At 41.1% G+C, this 14440-nt stretch overlaps 1 protein-coding gene across 4 annotated transcripts in view; it reads left to right on the forward strand.

Moving 5' to 3' along the window:
• LOC126198882 (very-long-chain (3R)-3-hydroxyacyl-CoA dehydratase) overlaps window positions 1-14440 on the forward strand; it is a 184152-nt gene that overhangs the window by 101767 nt on the left and 67945 nt on the right. For all 4 annotated transcript variants that reach the window (XM_049935490.1, XM_049935487.1, XM_049935488.1 and 1 more), the window contains exon 4: window positions 1899-2009. In XM_049935490.1, coding sequence (XP_049791447.1) covers window positions 1899-2009 — 111 coding nt within the window. The remainder of the gene's footprint in view (window positions 1-1898; window positions 2010-14440) is intronic.

The raw sequence follows: 14440 nt of genomic DNA on the forward strand, positions 1-14440 counted from the left end.
GCACAGATCTGGCACCCAATAGTGTCCCAGTTGGCTTTCATCAGATTCAGAAAAGCTGAATTCGATGGCCAAGTCATCGCTATCATGCTCCTCAAACCACTGCAGTACAATTCTGGGCTTGTAACACACAAAGTTATCCTGGTGGGAGATGCCGTCACTGTTGAGGAAGAAATCAACCATGAATGGCTACAGGTGTTGGTCACTAATAATGTTCATGGAAAACTTCCTGACAAACTAAAACTATCTGCCAGACCAAGACTCAAACTGGAGATGTTTGCCTTTTACGGGCAAGTGCTGTATTGACTGAGCTACCCAAGCACAACTCATGACCCGTCCTCACAGTTTCAATTCTGCCAATAGCTAAGAGGATGGGTTGTGGTTTGTGCTTGGGTAGCTCAGTCAGTAGAGCACTTTCCTGCGAATGGCAAAGGTCCCGAGTTTGAGTCTTGGTCCGGCACACAGTATTAATCTGCCAGGAAGTTTCATATCAACACACAGTCCACTGCAGAGTGAAAATTTCATATTGGAATGTTTGTGTGGTCCGCATCTGTCATGGTGCCTTCAGTTGCTATCACAGGTCCTATGGAAGCTCAGTAGAATGTCCCCCATAACATAATACTGCTCCCACCGGCCTGCACCCTTGGCACATTGCGTGTTTCGTGCAGCAATTCACCTGGATGACAGTGTATCTGGACATGACCATTGATCTGGTTTAACACTAAATGGGATTCCATCCAACTAGGCAATGTGATTCCATTGATTCACGGTCCAATCTTGCTATCCTGTGCCCACTGTAATCACAGTTGCTAGTGTTGGGTCGGAATGGGAACATGTAGTGGTCCTCTGCTGCAGAACGCCATGTCCAACACTTTGTGCTGAGCAGTGTGCTCGAAAACATTTGTGCCTGCACCAACACTGTAATCTGCCATCAGATCTGCCACAGATTGACGCGTACCCTACTTTAGAGAGCGGGCGTGCCTCTGGTCCCTATGTTCTGTGATGTGGTATGGTCATCCACCTTTTTTTTCTTGTCGCCTGCTCATGGTTTCAGCATTCATCAACCAGTTTTCGTAGATGGTCATGACAGTAGCATGCTAACAGCTGACCAGCTTTGCCATTTCTGAGGTGCTCGCTCCCAAGCACTGGGCCACAACAATCTGGCTTTTGTCAAAGTCGCTTAAGTTAGTGGGTTTCCACATTTGCGCTACTTATTGTCACTAGAATGATTCCTTATTTTTCTCTGCTCCACTCAATGCTTCTCTTACTGTTTCATGTGCCCTCAGCACCACCAGGCAGCATACTACCTCACGATGAGCAGTGCTCGTAATGTTTTGAATCATCAGTGTGAGTGATGTCTGCCTGCAAGTAGAACATACCAGGCAGCACAAGTAATGAAAAAAGAAACAGTTAAACTACAAATTTTATTGCAGTTTTGGCAGTCTGATTGCAACTCATGTACTGTTCCTAGCAGTTATGTTGGACAGATATTTTCTTTTCAGATATTTGAAAGATTTTCTATCAGCATAAGATGGCAATCAATTCTTGTGAACATCATTTCTGATGTGAAAACATATACAGTATCTGTAAGAACAAATCTGAAATGAAGTAGTAATAGACCACAAAATTTCTGTGGAAATTTATAGGGTTGTCCTTCCATATCTTCTTCCGAGCTCTCCATTTTGTTTCCATTTTGTTCTGCGGTATAGATAGGAACTATCTGGCCTAATTAAGTAATCAGCATTCATTCACATAAAGTAATTTTAAGAAAAAACACAAAGACTTAAATTATGATACCCGAACAGGAATTTCAAATGTTAAATACGTATATAACAGATATATATATTCCTGAAACTTACAGATACTATTCTAAATATTTACTTTATATTCTTGTTTTACAGGGTAGTAACCATAAGATATCTGACAGACAAGTGGATTTCACTTTGAAAAAAGAAAATGATAGCTGGTGGCCGCGACTTACAGCAAAACCTCAGAAACCAGCATGGTTAAAGGTATTGTATCTGTTTTCTGAACTGTTTAATAGCAAATTTATCTGTGTATAAGAATAATGAAAATTCCTGGATGAAACAGTATGTAAAATAAGGGAAAGACAACCACCCACCTATAGCGGACTGATGTGTGGAGCACAGAAAACAGTATTCACACTAGCTTTTGAGCTGTTGTCCATTTTCTAGTAAAAGTACACACATCCACACAGATACCCAATTATACACTGACATGGTTGCTGTGAGACTATTTATTGATCATCGAATATTGAAAGCACTTGCCGAGGTTGATGGAGAGGGGAGACAATAGGGAAGACGCATTTGATATGGAGGGGTTAGTGGGATAGAGTGAGGCAGATCTTTTGACAAATGACTTACTGGCTGAGCAAGATAAAAGATGTTCACAGGGTAGAGCGTATAAGAGATATAGAGTGAGGGGAAGGGGGGGGGAGGGAGGAGAAAAAATAAGATGGAGACACACAGGGGAGAGAGAAAGGGAGACAGGTGCAAAGGGGCGAGAGAGAGGGGGGGGGGACGTTGTGGTAGAAGGCAGTACACAATCGGGACAGGGAAGTAGTGGTGTGGATGAAAGAGAGAAGAGGTAAGGTGAAGCAGTTGGAAACAGGTTAGTGGAGATTTGGGCCAGGGGTTTGTGATAACATAGGATATGTTGGAGATATAGTTCCCACTTGTGGAAGTCAGAGAAACTTGTGCTGGAGGGGAGTATCCAAGTGGCCCATGTAGTGACGCAGCTGTTGGAAGTCATGCGTAGTGTGGTGCATAATGTTCAGCAACAGTGTGGCCCAGTATGTGGTTCGTCACAGTTTGGCAGTGATGACTAATGTGCGTAGATAGCTGGTCACTTGTCATGCCTACATAGAATACTATTCAGTATTTGAAGCATAGCTGATATGTAAAGTGGCTGCTTTCATATGTGGCCCTGCCTTTTATTCGGTAGCAAATGTTTGTGACTGGATTGCACTGTGAGGTGATGGATGGGTTATAGAACAGATCTTGCACCTGGCCAAACATAAGGGTGCATGATTGGGAGCAGCACTGGAATAGGGATGGCCAAGGATATTCTGCAGATTAGGTGGGTGGTGGAACGCTACCTTGAGTGATGTTGGTAGGATTTAGGATAGGCTTTTCTTCATCTCAAGGCATGATGAAAAGTGATGTGGTTGAGCATTTCAAGGACATGGTGATACTGGATGATCAGAAGAGAGCTGTTTGGTGGCTGGTTAACAGGTCCACTGGTGTTAAAAGAAGAGATTGAAAGGGATATCTGTTTATGGATGAGTTGGGTAAGGTATTGTCTGTCAGTAAAGGCTTTCTGAGGTTACTGGTATATTTCAAAATCTTTTACCTTCCACTACAGGTGCAGCTGTCCTTGCCATGGGTCGAGCTCAAGAGAATAGGGTTATGGAGGAAAGAGAAAAAGGCTGTCATTGCTGTGAGTCGTGATCATGAAAATGTCGTCAATGAATGTGAACCAGACAAAGGGATTTAGGTATTGACTGGATAGGAAGGATTCCTCCAGATTACTCATAAATAAATTGGTGTAGGCTGGTGCTATGCTAGTACTCATGGCAGTACCACAGATTTGTTTATAGATTTGGTTTTTGAAAGCGAAATAATTGTTGGTCAGGATGCAGCTGACTAGAAGATTAGAAAAGAGGTGGGGGGGGGGGGGTTGGAATAGGGAGGACATTAGGGGATGTTGGTATACAGGGATATCACATCCACAGTGACCAATAAAGAATCTGATGATAATGGACTAGAACTGTGGAGAGTTGGTGAAGGAAGTGGATAGTGTCTAGAATGTAGGATAGGTTATGGACAATAGTTTGGAGATGTTAGTCAACAAAGGCAGAGCTTCATTCTGTGGGAGCATTGTTCCCAGTCACAATGGGATGACCGGTAGGAAGATCTGTGGTCTTGCATATGTGGATTAGGAAAAACATAGGAGTGTGATGGGTTGCTGCTGAGAAGAAGGAGATGGCTTCAGGTGTCTGGTTTTTAGACTGAACTAAGGCTTTGAGGAGCTGCTGGAAATCATGTTGGATTTCTGGGATTGGATCATTGTCATAATTTTTGTATGCAGAGTAATAGGAAAGTTGATGGAAACCCTCATTATGATTCATGACATCAGTGGTGGAGCCTTTGTCTGCAGGAAGAATGATAACGTCTGGATCGATTTGCAGATTAATAATAGCAGTGTGTCCCATAGGAGTGATGATGTACTCTCTGGGAAGGATATAGGAAAAGAAGGTGAGGCCAGGTCAAAAATGAGGAATTCCTGAAAAATTACAAAGTGATGGCTGGGCGGAAAAGGAGGAGGATCATGGTTAGATGATGGTTGGGATTATTTTAAACATGTCTCTGTGTGTCCATATTTTCAGAGATGGTTGCAGGACTTGGGAGTTCGATACAGGATATCAAATGAAGCCCTTTCCAGCTGTCTCGTTTCCAAACTTATTTTATTTGGCTACCAGTTTCAGTGATTTACTACGCCGTCTTCAGGCCCCTTACCAATGTGTAGGAAGATTCCACCTCAGTTCTGGTCAAAACAGGGGCCAGCAATACTGGTAGTAATAGATTTCTGCTTTCTATATCCATCACTTTAACCATCGTCTGCCGACTTTTGCCAGCAGAAATCTTCTAAAACCAGTATTGCTGGGCCATGTTTTGTCCAGAACTGAGGTGGAATCTTCCTACACATCGGTCAGGGCCTGAAGATGGCATAGTAAATCGCTGAAACTGGTAGCCAAATAAAATAAGTTTGGAAACTAGGCGGCTGAAAGATGTTTCATTTGACATCCTATTTTAAACAAGATTCTATGTGGGATTTTGGTTGCCTGCTGTCAGTGGGGCTGTAGTGAAGAAATGTTTCTTCATCAGGGAATGCGTAAAAGAAAGAAGATTGTTTACAAGGCTGGCATGATTAAACTTAGGTTTTGGGCCAAAGGCGAGGCCTTTGAAAATTTCTAAGACTTCTTGAAGGGTCAGAGTTTTGGGAGAAAAATTGGAAACAGTGTTATGGGACATGGCTCATGTGTTCAGGATAGTTGTTACTCCCCATATACCAGAAACGCTGAGTCACAAATAGCAACTCAGCATCTCCATTTTTTGGTGAGTAGCAACTGTCCTTTTCAATATTGTCATTATTTCACCCTAGTTTGTCCATTGTTTGATATTGTCAGATGTATTACCCCTATCTGTAATCAAGGGTGATTCTGATATTGTTTCACGGGGGGGGGGGGGGGGGGTTGAGGAACTTTAGAGGGCTGTGGAAGGCAAAGTAAGTCAGTACGGCACATTGGGGACCTATGAAGGTGACAGTAGGGGGTGGTGGTGGAGGGGGGGGGGGGTGTTTGGATCAGAGTGGTAGGCTCACTTTTGCTATCGGTAATCTCAAGCAAACATAAAACATAAGTAGCTGGGACAGCTTCCACAGATGGTGCTGCAAATGCTGTTCCAACTGCTGAAAGTCAGAAGTTGCTATTGCAATGATAGCATTAAGGAAACTATTTTCAATAATGAAAAATCAGTATTATCACAGGGTTGTACATTTGAGTGTGTGTGTGGTTGAACAAGAGTACTTTTTCTAGAAAAAGAACAAAAGCTTGAGAGGTAATGTGAATACTGTTTTCTGTTTGTGTTTCTATGCTCCAAACATCATTCCGCTATAAATTTATCCATGTATTATGTTAAAGTCAGTTGAGACATGGTATTGCCTTTATTCTAGGTATTAAATTACAAATTAATGAAAATCAAACCAGAGACTGACAGTCTGAGAACTTAATGCTATCAAAATTCATTACAGAAAACTGTAAAATTATATGCGAACAGAGTAGTTAGTTGATTCCTACCTTCAGAAAACAAATTTCGAAGTACTGCCAACATTTAAAAGAAGAAAAATGTTTTTTCTGTATTTTGGAACTGTTGGTTCTTCGAGATATGGGTCTCTCATAACATGGATTTGAAAAACTTGACTCTCCTAGCCAACATTCTGCATCCTATTCCTCTTTCCTTCCTGAGGGAAGGAACTCACAGTTCTGAAAGACAGGAAAAGTTTCCTTCTACTTTTAAATACATTTCTTGTAAATCTCTCTTCCAAATGACCCACACAAATAGTTGCAATAGGCAAAGTATCTAATCATAAACTCTTTTCAAATCTTCTTGTTTATTTCTGTTTTAATAGGCTGCTTATTGTTATTGTCCATTCCAGCCTTTTAATGGTCCATTCATTAAAGTTAAAAAAGGCTAGTATTGCCAGGCTTGTATGTGTAGCATCAAAACTGCAACTAAAGTCGTTAAGTTTTGATCATAAGTGTGGATAAAATTTGAATTTAAATAATTCTAGCATCTTTGACCATATAACAAATTATCAAGTTCTTAAATTGTTTTCTAGATGTATACAGTGAATCTGTTGCTTCCAAAACTTGGCAAAAGGAAGTAAACAATAACTTGTGAATGGATTACACCAAAAGTAAAACTGTCTAGTGCTAGAAAGAGAGAGATTCACAAAGAGCGAAAATCTAACAAACACCATAATTTTGTTAAATGTGTAAAATTCCATAAAACCTGTATTCAGGAAAGGTCTATTGGCAGAAAAAAAAAACATCGCAAATAATAAACTCATACTCCAATACAGAAAGGAGACAAAAGCAGTGAGGTCTGTTTTTCAGTCACAACTAGATCCCAAATTCAAAAGTTAAGAGATTTTGAAGGATTTGGAAATGACATACCTAGTTAATCTTGTTCAGACGTCAGTTGGTTTTGGTGAATTCTTTTTAGATGCAATAACATTGGGTGTAGACATGACTGCTGATCGGGACAACATACATTTCATATGCTTGTAAAACAATTAGAACACATCTTTCAACAATTTGAAAAATCATCAAAGAGACATGGAAAAAATTACACTGTCAGATGTGACAATATTGAAAAGGATAGTTGTTACTCCCCATATACCAGAAACGCTGAGTCACAGATAGCAACTCAGCATCTCCATTTTTTGGTGAGTAGCAACTGTCCTTTTCAATATTGTCATTATTTCACCCTAGTTTGTCCATTGTTTGATATTGTCAGATGTATTACCCCTATCTGTAATCAAGGGTGATTCTGATATTGTTTCACAACATCTGTCTATTATTATAAACCAGTTCTTCAGGAAGGTTGTTTTCCAAATGTGCTTAAATATGCTGAGATAAAAACCATTATTCAAAAATAGATCAAGAGAAGTAATGGGAAATACCAAGCTCTTTCTCTTCTGATGGACTTCTTGAAAGTGAAAAGATTGCAGCAAAAGAAAATTAAAGAAATTCACAACGAATGACATGATTTTTTTAACACCAGAAAGTTTTGAAAATATAATAGAAAAGCTTGATCCTGGCCCATCAAAACTGGGTTGTCATAGCAAGACTGAATATTGTAACCCCCAAATCCTCAAAAAATAAGCGAAAAATATACCTATTCAGAAAAGGAGATGATAATTCACTTGATGCCTTCCTGAGAGACAATCTCCAGTCCTTTCAAATTAATAATATAAGTGTAGACCAGATGTGGGACACAAAATGGGTTGGAACATTGTTGCAGGAACAACGAAAAAGTCATGCCAAATGTAAACGAACACAAAATCTCCAAGATCAGTGATCTTTTACAGAAGCTTGAAATTTATTGCAGACTTCAATGCAAGATGGTTATAATAGTTTCCGCAATGAAACTTTGCCTCAAAAGAAAATCCAGAGAGATTCTGGTTGCATGTAAAGTATGCTAGTGACAAGACACAATCAATGCCTTCTCTGCACGATAGCAATGGAAATACTGTCAATGGTAGGTTGCCAAAGTAGAGTTACTAAACACAGCATTCCAGAATTCCTTCACAAAAGAAGACAAAGTAAATATCCCAGAATTCAAAACAAGAACAGCTGCCAACATTAGTAACTTCGAAGTAGATATCCTCGGAGTAGTGATGCAACTGAAATCACTTAATAAAAGCAAGTCTCCTGGTCCAGACTGTATACTAATAAGGTTCCTTTCAGATTAAGCTGATGCAGCAGTTCCACACTTAACAATAATATACAACCACTCGCTTGACGAAAGATCCGTACCCAAAGACTGAAAAGTTGCACAGATGCACCAATATTCTAGAAAGGTACTAGGAGTAAGCCAATCAATTATAGGCCCTTATCATTAATGTTGATATGCAGCAGGATTTTGGAACATATATTGTGTTTGAACATTATTAATTATATCAACGAGAACAGTCTCTAGACACACGGTCAACATGGATTTAGAAAACATTGTTCTTGCAAAACACAACTAATTCTTTACTCACACAAAGTGTTGAGTGCTATTGACAAGGGATTTCAAATTGATTCTGTATTTCTAGATTTCCAGAAGGCTTTTGGCACAGAACCACACAAGCAGCTTGTAGTGAAATTGCGTGCTTATGGAATATTGTCTCAGTTATGTGACTGGATGCATGATTTCCTGTCAGAGAGGTCACAGTTTGTAGTAACTGATGGAAAGTCATCGAGTAAAACAAAAGTGATTTCAGGTGTTCCCCATGCAGCATGGCGGGCTGTAAGTCGCATCGCGTTGCGTTGCGTAAATGTTTGCTCACTGTCTCTTGTCGTAGTTTGTACTTCAAAAGTTCCACCTACCTCAGTACGGCATCTGATCACCAGCCCATTTCTCTGCATACATAGACACTGTCCAGACAATGTTACAAGATGCGTTGAAGAAAAACACTGTCAATACTTAAGTTTGCAAAGTCCGCATAAACTCTGGTAGCAAGCTATCCTGTAATATCTTATAATTTCAGGTGGAGGGCGATTGCATCTCTTTAGAAAAATGGCAAAATTCTGCAACAAGTTCTTCTATTTCTTTAGGTTCAAAATTAAACACTTGCCACCAGCCCGTATTTAATTAACGAATAATATCACTGTCCTCAGCTCACAGTTCATACAACCCAGTATATACACAAGGCAGCCAGGAATGTACTTAAGTCCGACCCAAATTATTATGTGATTTACAGTCATTACTCTGCTACAATATAAAAGTTTCATATTCGGTCCTTTTTCAGTGGATTTTTAATAAAGAAATTGCTCACCAAATATTCCACAGATGAATATGAAACATGCCACGCGGAATTCTACAAAGGCCGAAAGTTCACACATGTTTATCTTTCCAACAGATCACTTCACAAAGCTCAGATTTTCACAATCTGTCCATAAATGCAAGTGCTTTCACAGCAGTACAATCCAGACGCGAAAAACCAATAACTTCTTCATTTTACTCATAATGTAGACGGACACTTCCAACATGACCTGCACGTCCAATAGCTAGCCGGCGACTGACTGAATGCTGCTCCTTCCAGGGCCTATAACTACTTGCAATACATGGGAACTGCTAATTTCTGATTGGTTGATTAGGATGACCAGCCAATCAAAACAATCCTTAGACTTCTTTCTCACGCTAAAACTGTCTTACGCCAATCAAACTTCACAGATGCATTTACGTCACTTCGTCATGCAAATATTGTATTGTATGTTAACCGGGGACCTGGAAACGACGGAGAGTATCTATCCCTGCCGCAGCCGCAGTGGTCCACAACCCCACGACGACTACCGCAGTCCACTTCCCCCTCCGCTGCCCCGCACCGAACCCAGGGTTATTCTGCGGTTCGGCCCCCGGTGGACCCCCGAGGGAACATCTCACACCAGACGAGTGTAACCTCTATGTTTGCGTGGTAGAGTAATGGTGGTGTACGCGTACGTGGACAACTTGTTTGCGCAGCAATCACCGACGCATTGTATCTGAGGCGGAATAAGGGGAACCAGTCTGCATTCGCTGAGGCAGATGGAAAACCGCCTAAAAACCATCCACAGACTGACCAGTTTTCCGGACCTCGACACAAATCCGCCAGGCGGATTCGTGTCGGGGAACAGGCCCGGAAAGCTACGTCAGACCGCACTGCCAACCGTGCGGGCATGCAAATATTAATAAAATGTTTAAAACAAAACCAAACTAATCTGGGAATTTATTTAGAAAACCATTACTCTACAAATGACTATTCTGGCTGCCTTCTTACAGAAGCAAGTAGCCTTAGACATACATGATCAGCAAGGTGGGGAAAACACAGCTTTCCCATGACACAGTTACGTAATGCTGTACATCATATAATATTGAATCTTTACATATGTTCCACATAAACTCTCACTCATTCTCATTTACTCATACAACAACACATTAAACAAATACTTATCTTTTCTGAATTTTAGATTATGAAAATGAAAAATAGTTAACATTTTTAATTATGAAAATTCAAACAAATTGACTTAACATTTTGTGAACTCCAGTAATGATTCGAAATGATACTAAAAGACAAACTGTTATGAATCCTAACTGACTTTAATCTTAAAAGTGTCCGTTTGGGGTGTTTTAGGTAATTTCCTCTAACTCTGGAAGTATGCCAGCTAGAAAGCTGAGATTTTTACACAATCTTCTTTTTAATAACAAAGGGCAGTATATTGACTTTTAACTAAACTGAATAATATTAAATATAGTTTATTTAGATTCTTAGAGGTTGAATATTTTGTCGCTCGAATTGACACAGGTACCGCTTCCCATGGCTAGGCTAGCGACAGGTGCGAATGTGTCACACTAAGATACAAGCAGCTGTTTCTATCACCACCAATGGCTCCAAAGCTATGAGCTGTACTTCAAAGTAGTGCAATAAATGCTATTGCATATTGACTTGTGACGTTACACCCAAGGTAGTGTTATAGGCCTTCCGCTGTTCCTTATCTATATAAATGATTTAGGAGACAATCTGATCAGCCGTCTAGGTTGTCTGCAGATAATGCTGTCATTTATTGTCTAGTAAAGTCACCAAAATATCAAAACAAATTGAAAAACAATGTGGAAAAGATATCTTTATGGTGCAAGAATTGGCAATTGACACTAAATAATGAAAAGTGTGAGGTCATCTAGATGAGTGCTAAAAGGAAACTTGAACTTCAGTTACATGACATATCAGTCAAATCTAAAGGACATAAATTCAACTAGATACCTAGGAATTACAAACAACTGAAAGTGGAAAGAACAAACAGAAAATATTGTGAGGAAGGCCAACCAAAGACTGTGTTTTATTGGCAGAATACTTAGAAAATGTAACAGATCTACTAAAGAGGCTGCCTACACTATGCTTGTCAATCCTCTTTTGGAGTACTGCGCGGTCTAGTATCCTTACCACATAAAATTAATGAAGTACATCAAGAAAGTTCAAAGAAGAGCAGCACATTTCATATTATCGCAAAATAGGGGGCAGAGTGTCAGGATTTGGGGTGAACACCATTAATACAAAGGCATTCTTTGCTGCGGTGGAATTTTCTTATGAAATTTCAATCATCAACGTTTGCCTCTGAATGTGAAAATATTTTGTCGATGCCAACCTTCAGAGGGAGAAATTATCATCATAATAAAATAAGGGAAATCAGAAATTGCATGGAAAGATGTAAGTGTTTGTTTTTTCCACACACTGTTAGAGATTAGAATAATAGAGAATTATTGTGAAGGTGGTTCGATGAATGTTCTGCCAGGCACTTAAGTGTGATTTGCAGAGTATCTATGTAGATGTCGATTATTGAAGCAAAGGCGTTGTTTGTTGTAGTATGATTTTTTCATGAAATACCAATCCCACCTTCCTCCTCTGAATGTGAAAATATTTTGTCATCACTTACCTACACAGGGGTAAATGATTGTCATAATAAAATGAGCGAAATCGGAGATCACGTGGAAAGAATTCAGTTTTGTTTTTCCGGCTTGCTGTTTGAGAGTGGGACAGTATAGAGATAGTGTGAAAGAGGCTCAATGAACACCATTGGATGATACCATTGGAAAATTTAACTGCTGGTTTCACTGAAGAATGGCCCATGTGGAAAACTCTGAACTGGCTCAGAACTAGGGCTGCAAGATCGAAAGACAGTTTGCAGAAATGCGGTTATCCCATATCAACAACCCTTTGTGACTGTGGAGCTCAAGACCAAGTGGGTAACGCAGTGGTCGGCACACCGGACTCGCATTTGGGAGGACAATGCGTCAAACTCATATCCGGCCATCCTGATTTAAGTTTTCCGTGATTTCCCTAAATCACATACAGCAAATTGCAGGATGTTTTCTTCAAAAGGACCGCTTTCCTTCTCTATCATTTCCTAATATGAGCTTGTGCTCTCTCTCTAATAACCTCATTGTCAATGAGACATTAATCTTCTCTCCTCCTCCTCTCCTCTCCTGTGGAGTTCAACAAGCTGTGGAGTACTTATACCAATGTAGAATATGTTCTGCACAGTCTATCATTGATGAAGTGATGTTCGCAACCTCTGGAGTCATTTTGATTGCCAAATATTGGCCTACGGTTGCTTATATTGTCATCTTCAGCTTTATTTCTTTTGCTTAATATTCTTTTAATGTATACCAGTGTAGACTATGATCTGTAAGATGTAGCACTGTCTTCAGTTTTTGAAAATTAGCAATTGGTTTATAAATATTGCTATGTATGTAGGTATGTATGTGTAAATAAATAAATGTAGGTATATATGTAAAAACAAAGATGATGTGACTTACCGAACAAAAGCGCTGGCAGGTCGATAGACACACAAACAAACACAAACACACACACAAAATTCAAGCTTTCGCAACAAACTGTTGCCTCGTCAGGAAAGAGGGGAAGGAGAGGGAAAGACGAAAGGATGTGGGTTTTAAGGGAGAGGGTAAGGAGTCATTCCAATCCCGGGAGCAGAAAGACTTACCTTAGGGGGAAAAAAGGACAGGTATACACTCGCGCGCACACACACACACATATCCATCCACACATATACAGACACAAGCAGACATATTTAAAGACAAAGGGTTTGGGCAGAGATGTCAGTCGAGGCGGAAGTGAAGAGGCAAAGATGATGTTGAATGACAGGTGAGGTATGAGTGGCGGCAACTTGAAATTAGCGGAGATTGAGGCCTGGTGGGTAACGGGAAGAGAGGATATATTGAAGAGCAAGTTCCCATCTCCGGAGTTCGGATAGGTTGGTGTTGGTGGGAAGTATCCAGATAACCCGGATGGTGTAACACTGTGCCAAGATGTGTTGGCCGTGCACCAAGGCATGTTTAGCCACAGGGTGATCCTCATTACCAACAAACACTGTCTGCCTGTGTCCATTCATGCGAATGGACAGTTTGTTGCTGGTCATTCCCACATAGAATGCATCACAGTGTAGGCAGGTCAGTTGGTAAATCACGTGGGTGCTTTCACATGTGGCTCTGCCTTTGATCGTGTACACCTTCCGGGTTACAGGACTGGAGTAGGTGGTGGTGGGAGGGTGCATGGGACAGGTTTTACACCGGGGGCGGTTACAAGGATAGGAGCCAGAGGGTAGGGAAGGTGGTTTGGGGATTTCATAGGGATGAACTAACAGGTTACGTAGGTTAGGTGGACGGCGGAAAGACACTCTTGGTGGAGTGGGGAGGATTTCATGAAGGATGGATCTCATTTCAGGGCAGGATTTGAGGAAGTCGTATCCCTGCTGGAGAGCCACATTCAGAGTCTGGTCCAGTCCCGGAAAGTATCCTGTCACAAGTGGGGCACTTTTGTGGTTCTTCTGTGGGGGATTCTGGGTTCGAGGGGATGAGGAAGTGGCTCTGGTTATTTGCTTCTGTACCAGGTCGGGAGGGTAGTTGCGAGATGCGAAAGCTGTTGTCAGGTTGTTCGTGTAATGGTTCAGGGATTCTGGACTGGAGCAGATTCGTTTGCCACGAAGACCTAGGCTGTAGGGAAGGGACCGTTTGATGTGGAATGGGTGGCAGCTGTCATAATGCAGGTACTGTTGCTTGTTGGTGGGTTTGATGTGGACGGACGTGTAAAGCTGGCCATTGGACAGGTGGATGTCAACGTCAAGGAAAGTGGCATGGGATTTGGAGTAGGACCAGGTGAATCTGATGGAACCAAAGGAATTGAGGTTGGAGAGGAAATTCTGAAGTTCTTCTTCACTGTGAGTCCAGATCATGAAGATGTCATCAATAAATCTGTACCAAACTTTGGGTTGGCAGGCCTGGGTAACCAAGAAGGCTTCCTCTAAGCGACCCATGAATAGGTTGGCGTACGAGGGGGCCATCCTGGTACCCATGGCTGTTCCCTTTAATTGTTGGTATGTCTGGCCTTCAAAAGTGAAGAAGTTGTGGGTCAAGATGAAGCTGGCGAAGGTGATGAGGAAAGAGGTTTTAGGTAGGGTGGCAGGTGATCGGCGTGAAAGGAAGTGCTCCATCGCAGCGAGGCCCTGGACGTGCGGAATATTTGTGTATAAGGAAGTGGCATCAATGGTTACAAGGATGGTTTCCGGGGGTAACGGATTGGGTAAGGATTCCAGGCGTCCGAG

The sequence above is a fragment of the Schistocerca nitens genome, chromosome 8, assembly GCF_023898315.1.
Source record: "Schistocerca nitens isolate TAMUIC-IGC-003100 chromosome 8, iqSchNite1.1, whole genome shotgun sequence".
In the NCBI taxonomy this organism is placed as follows: domain Eukaryota; kingdom Metazoa; phylum Arthropoda; class Insecta; order Orthoptera; family Acrididae; genus Schistocerca; species Schistocerca nitens.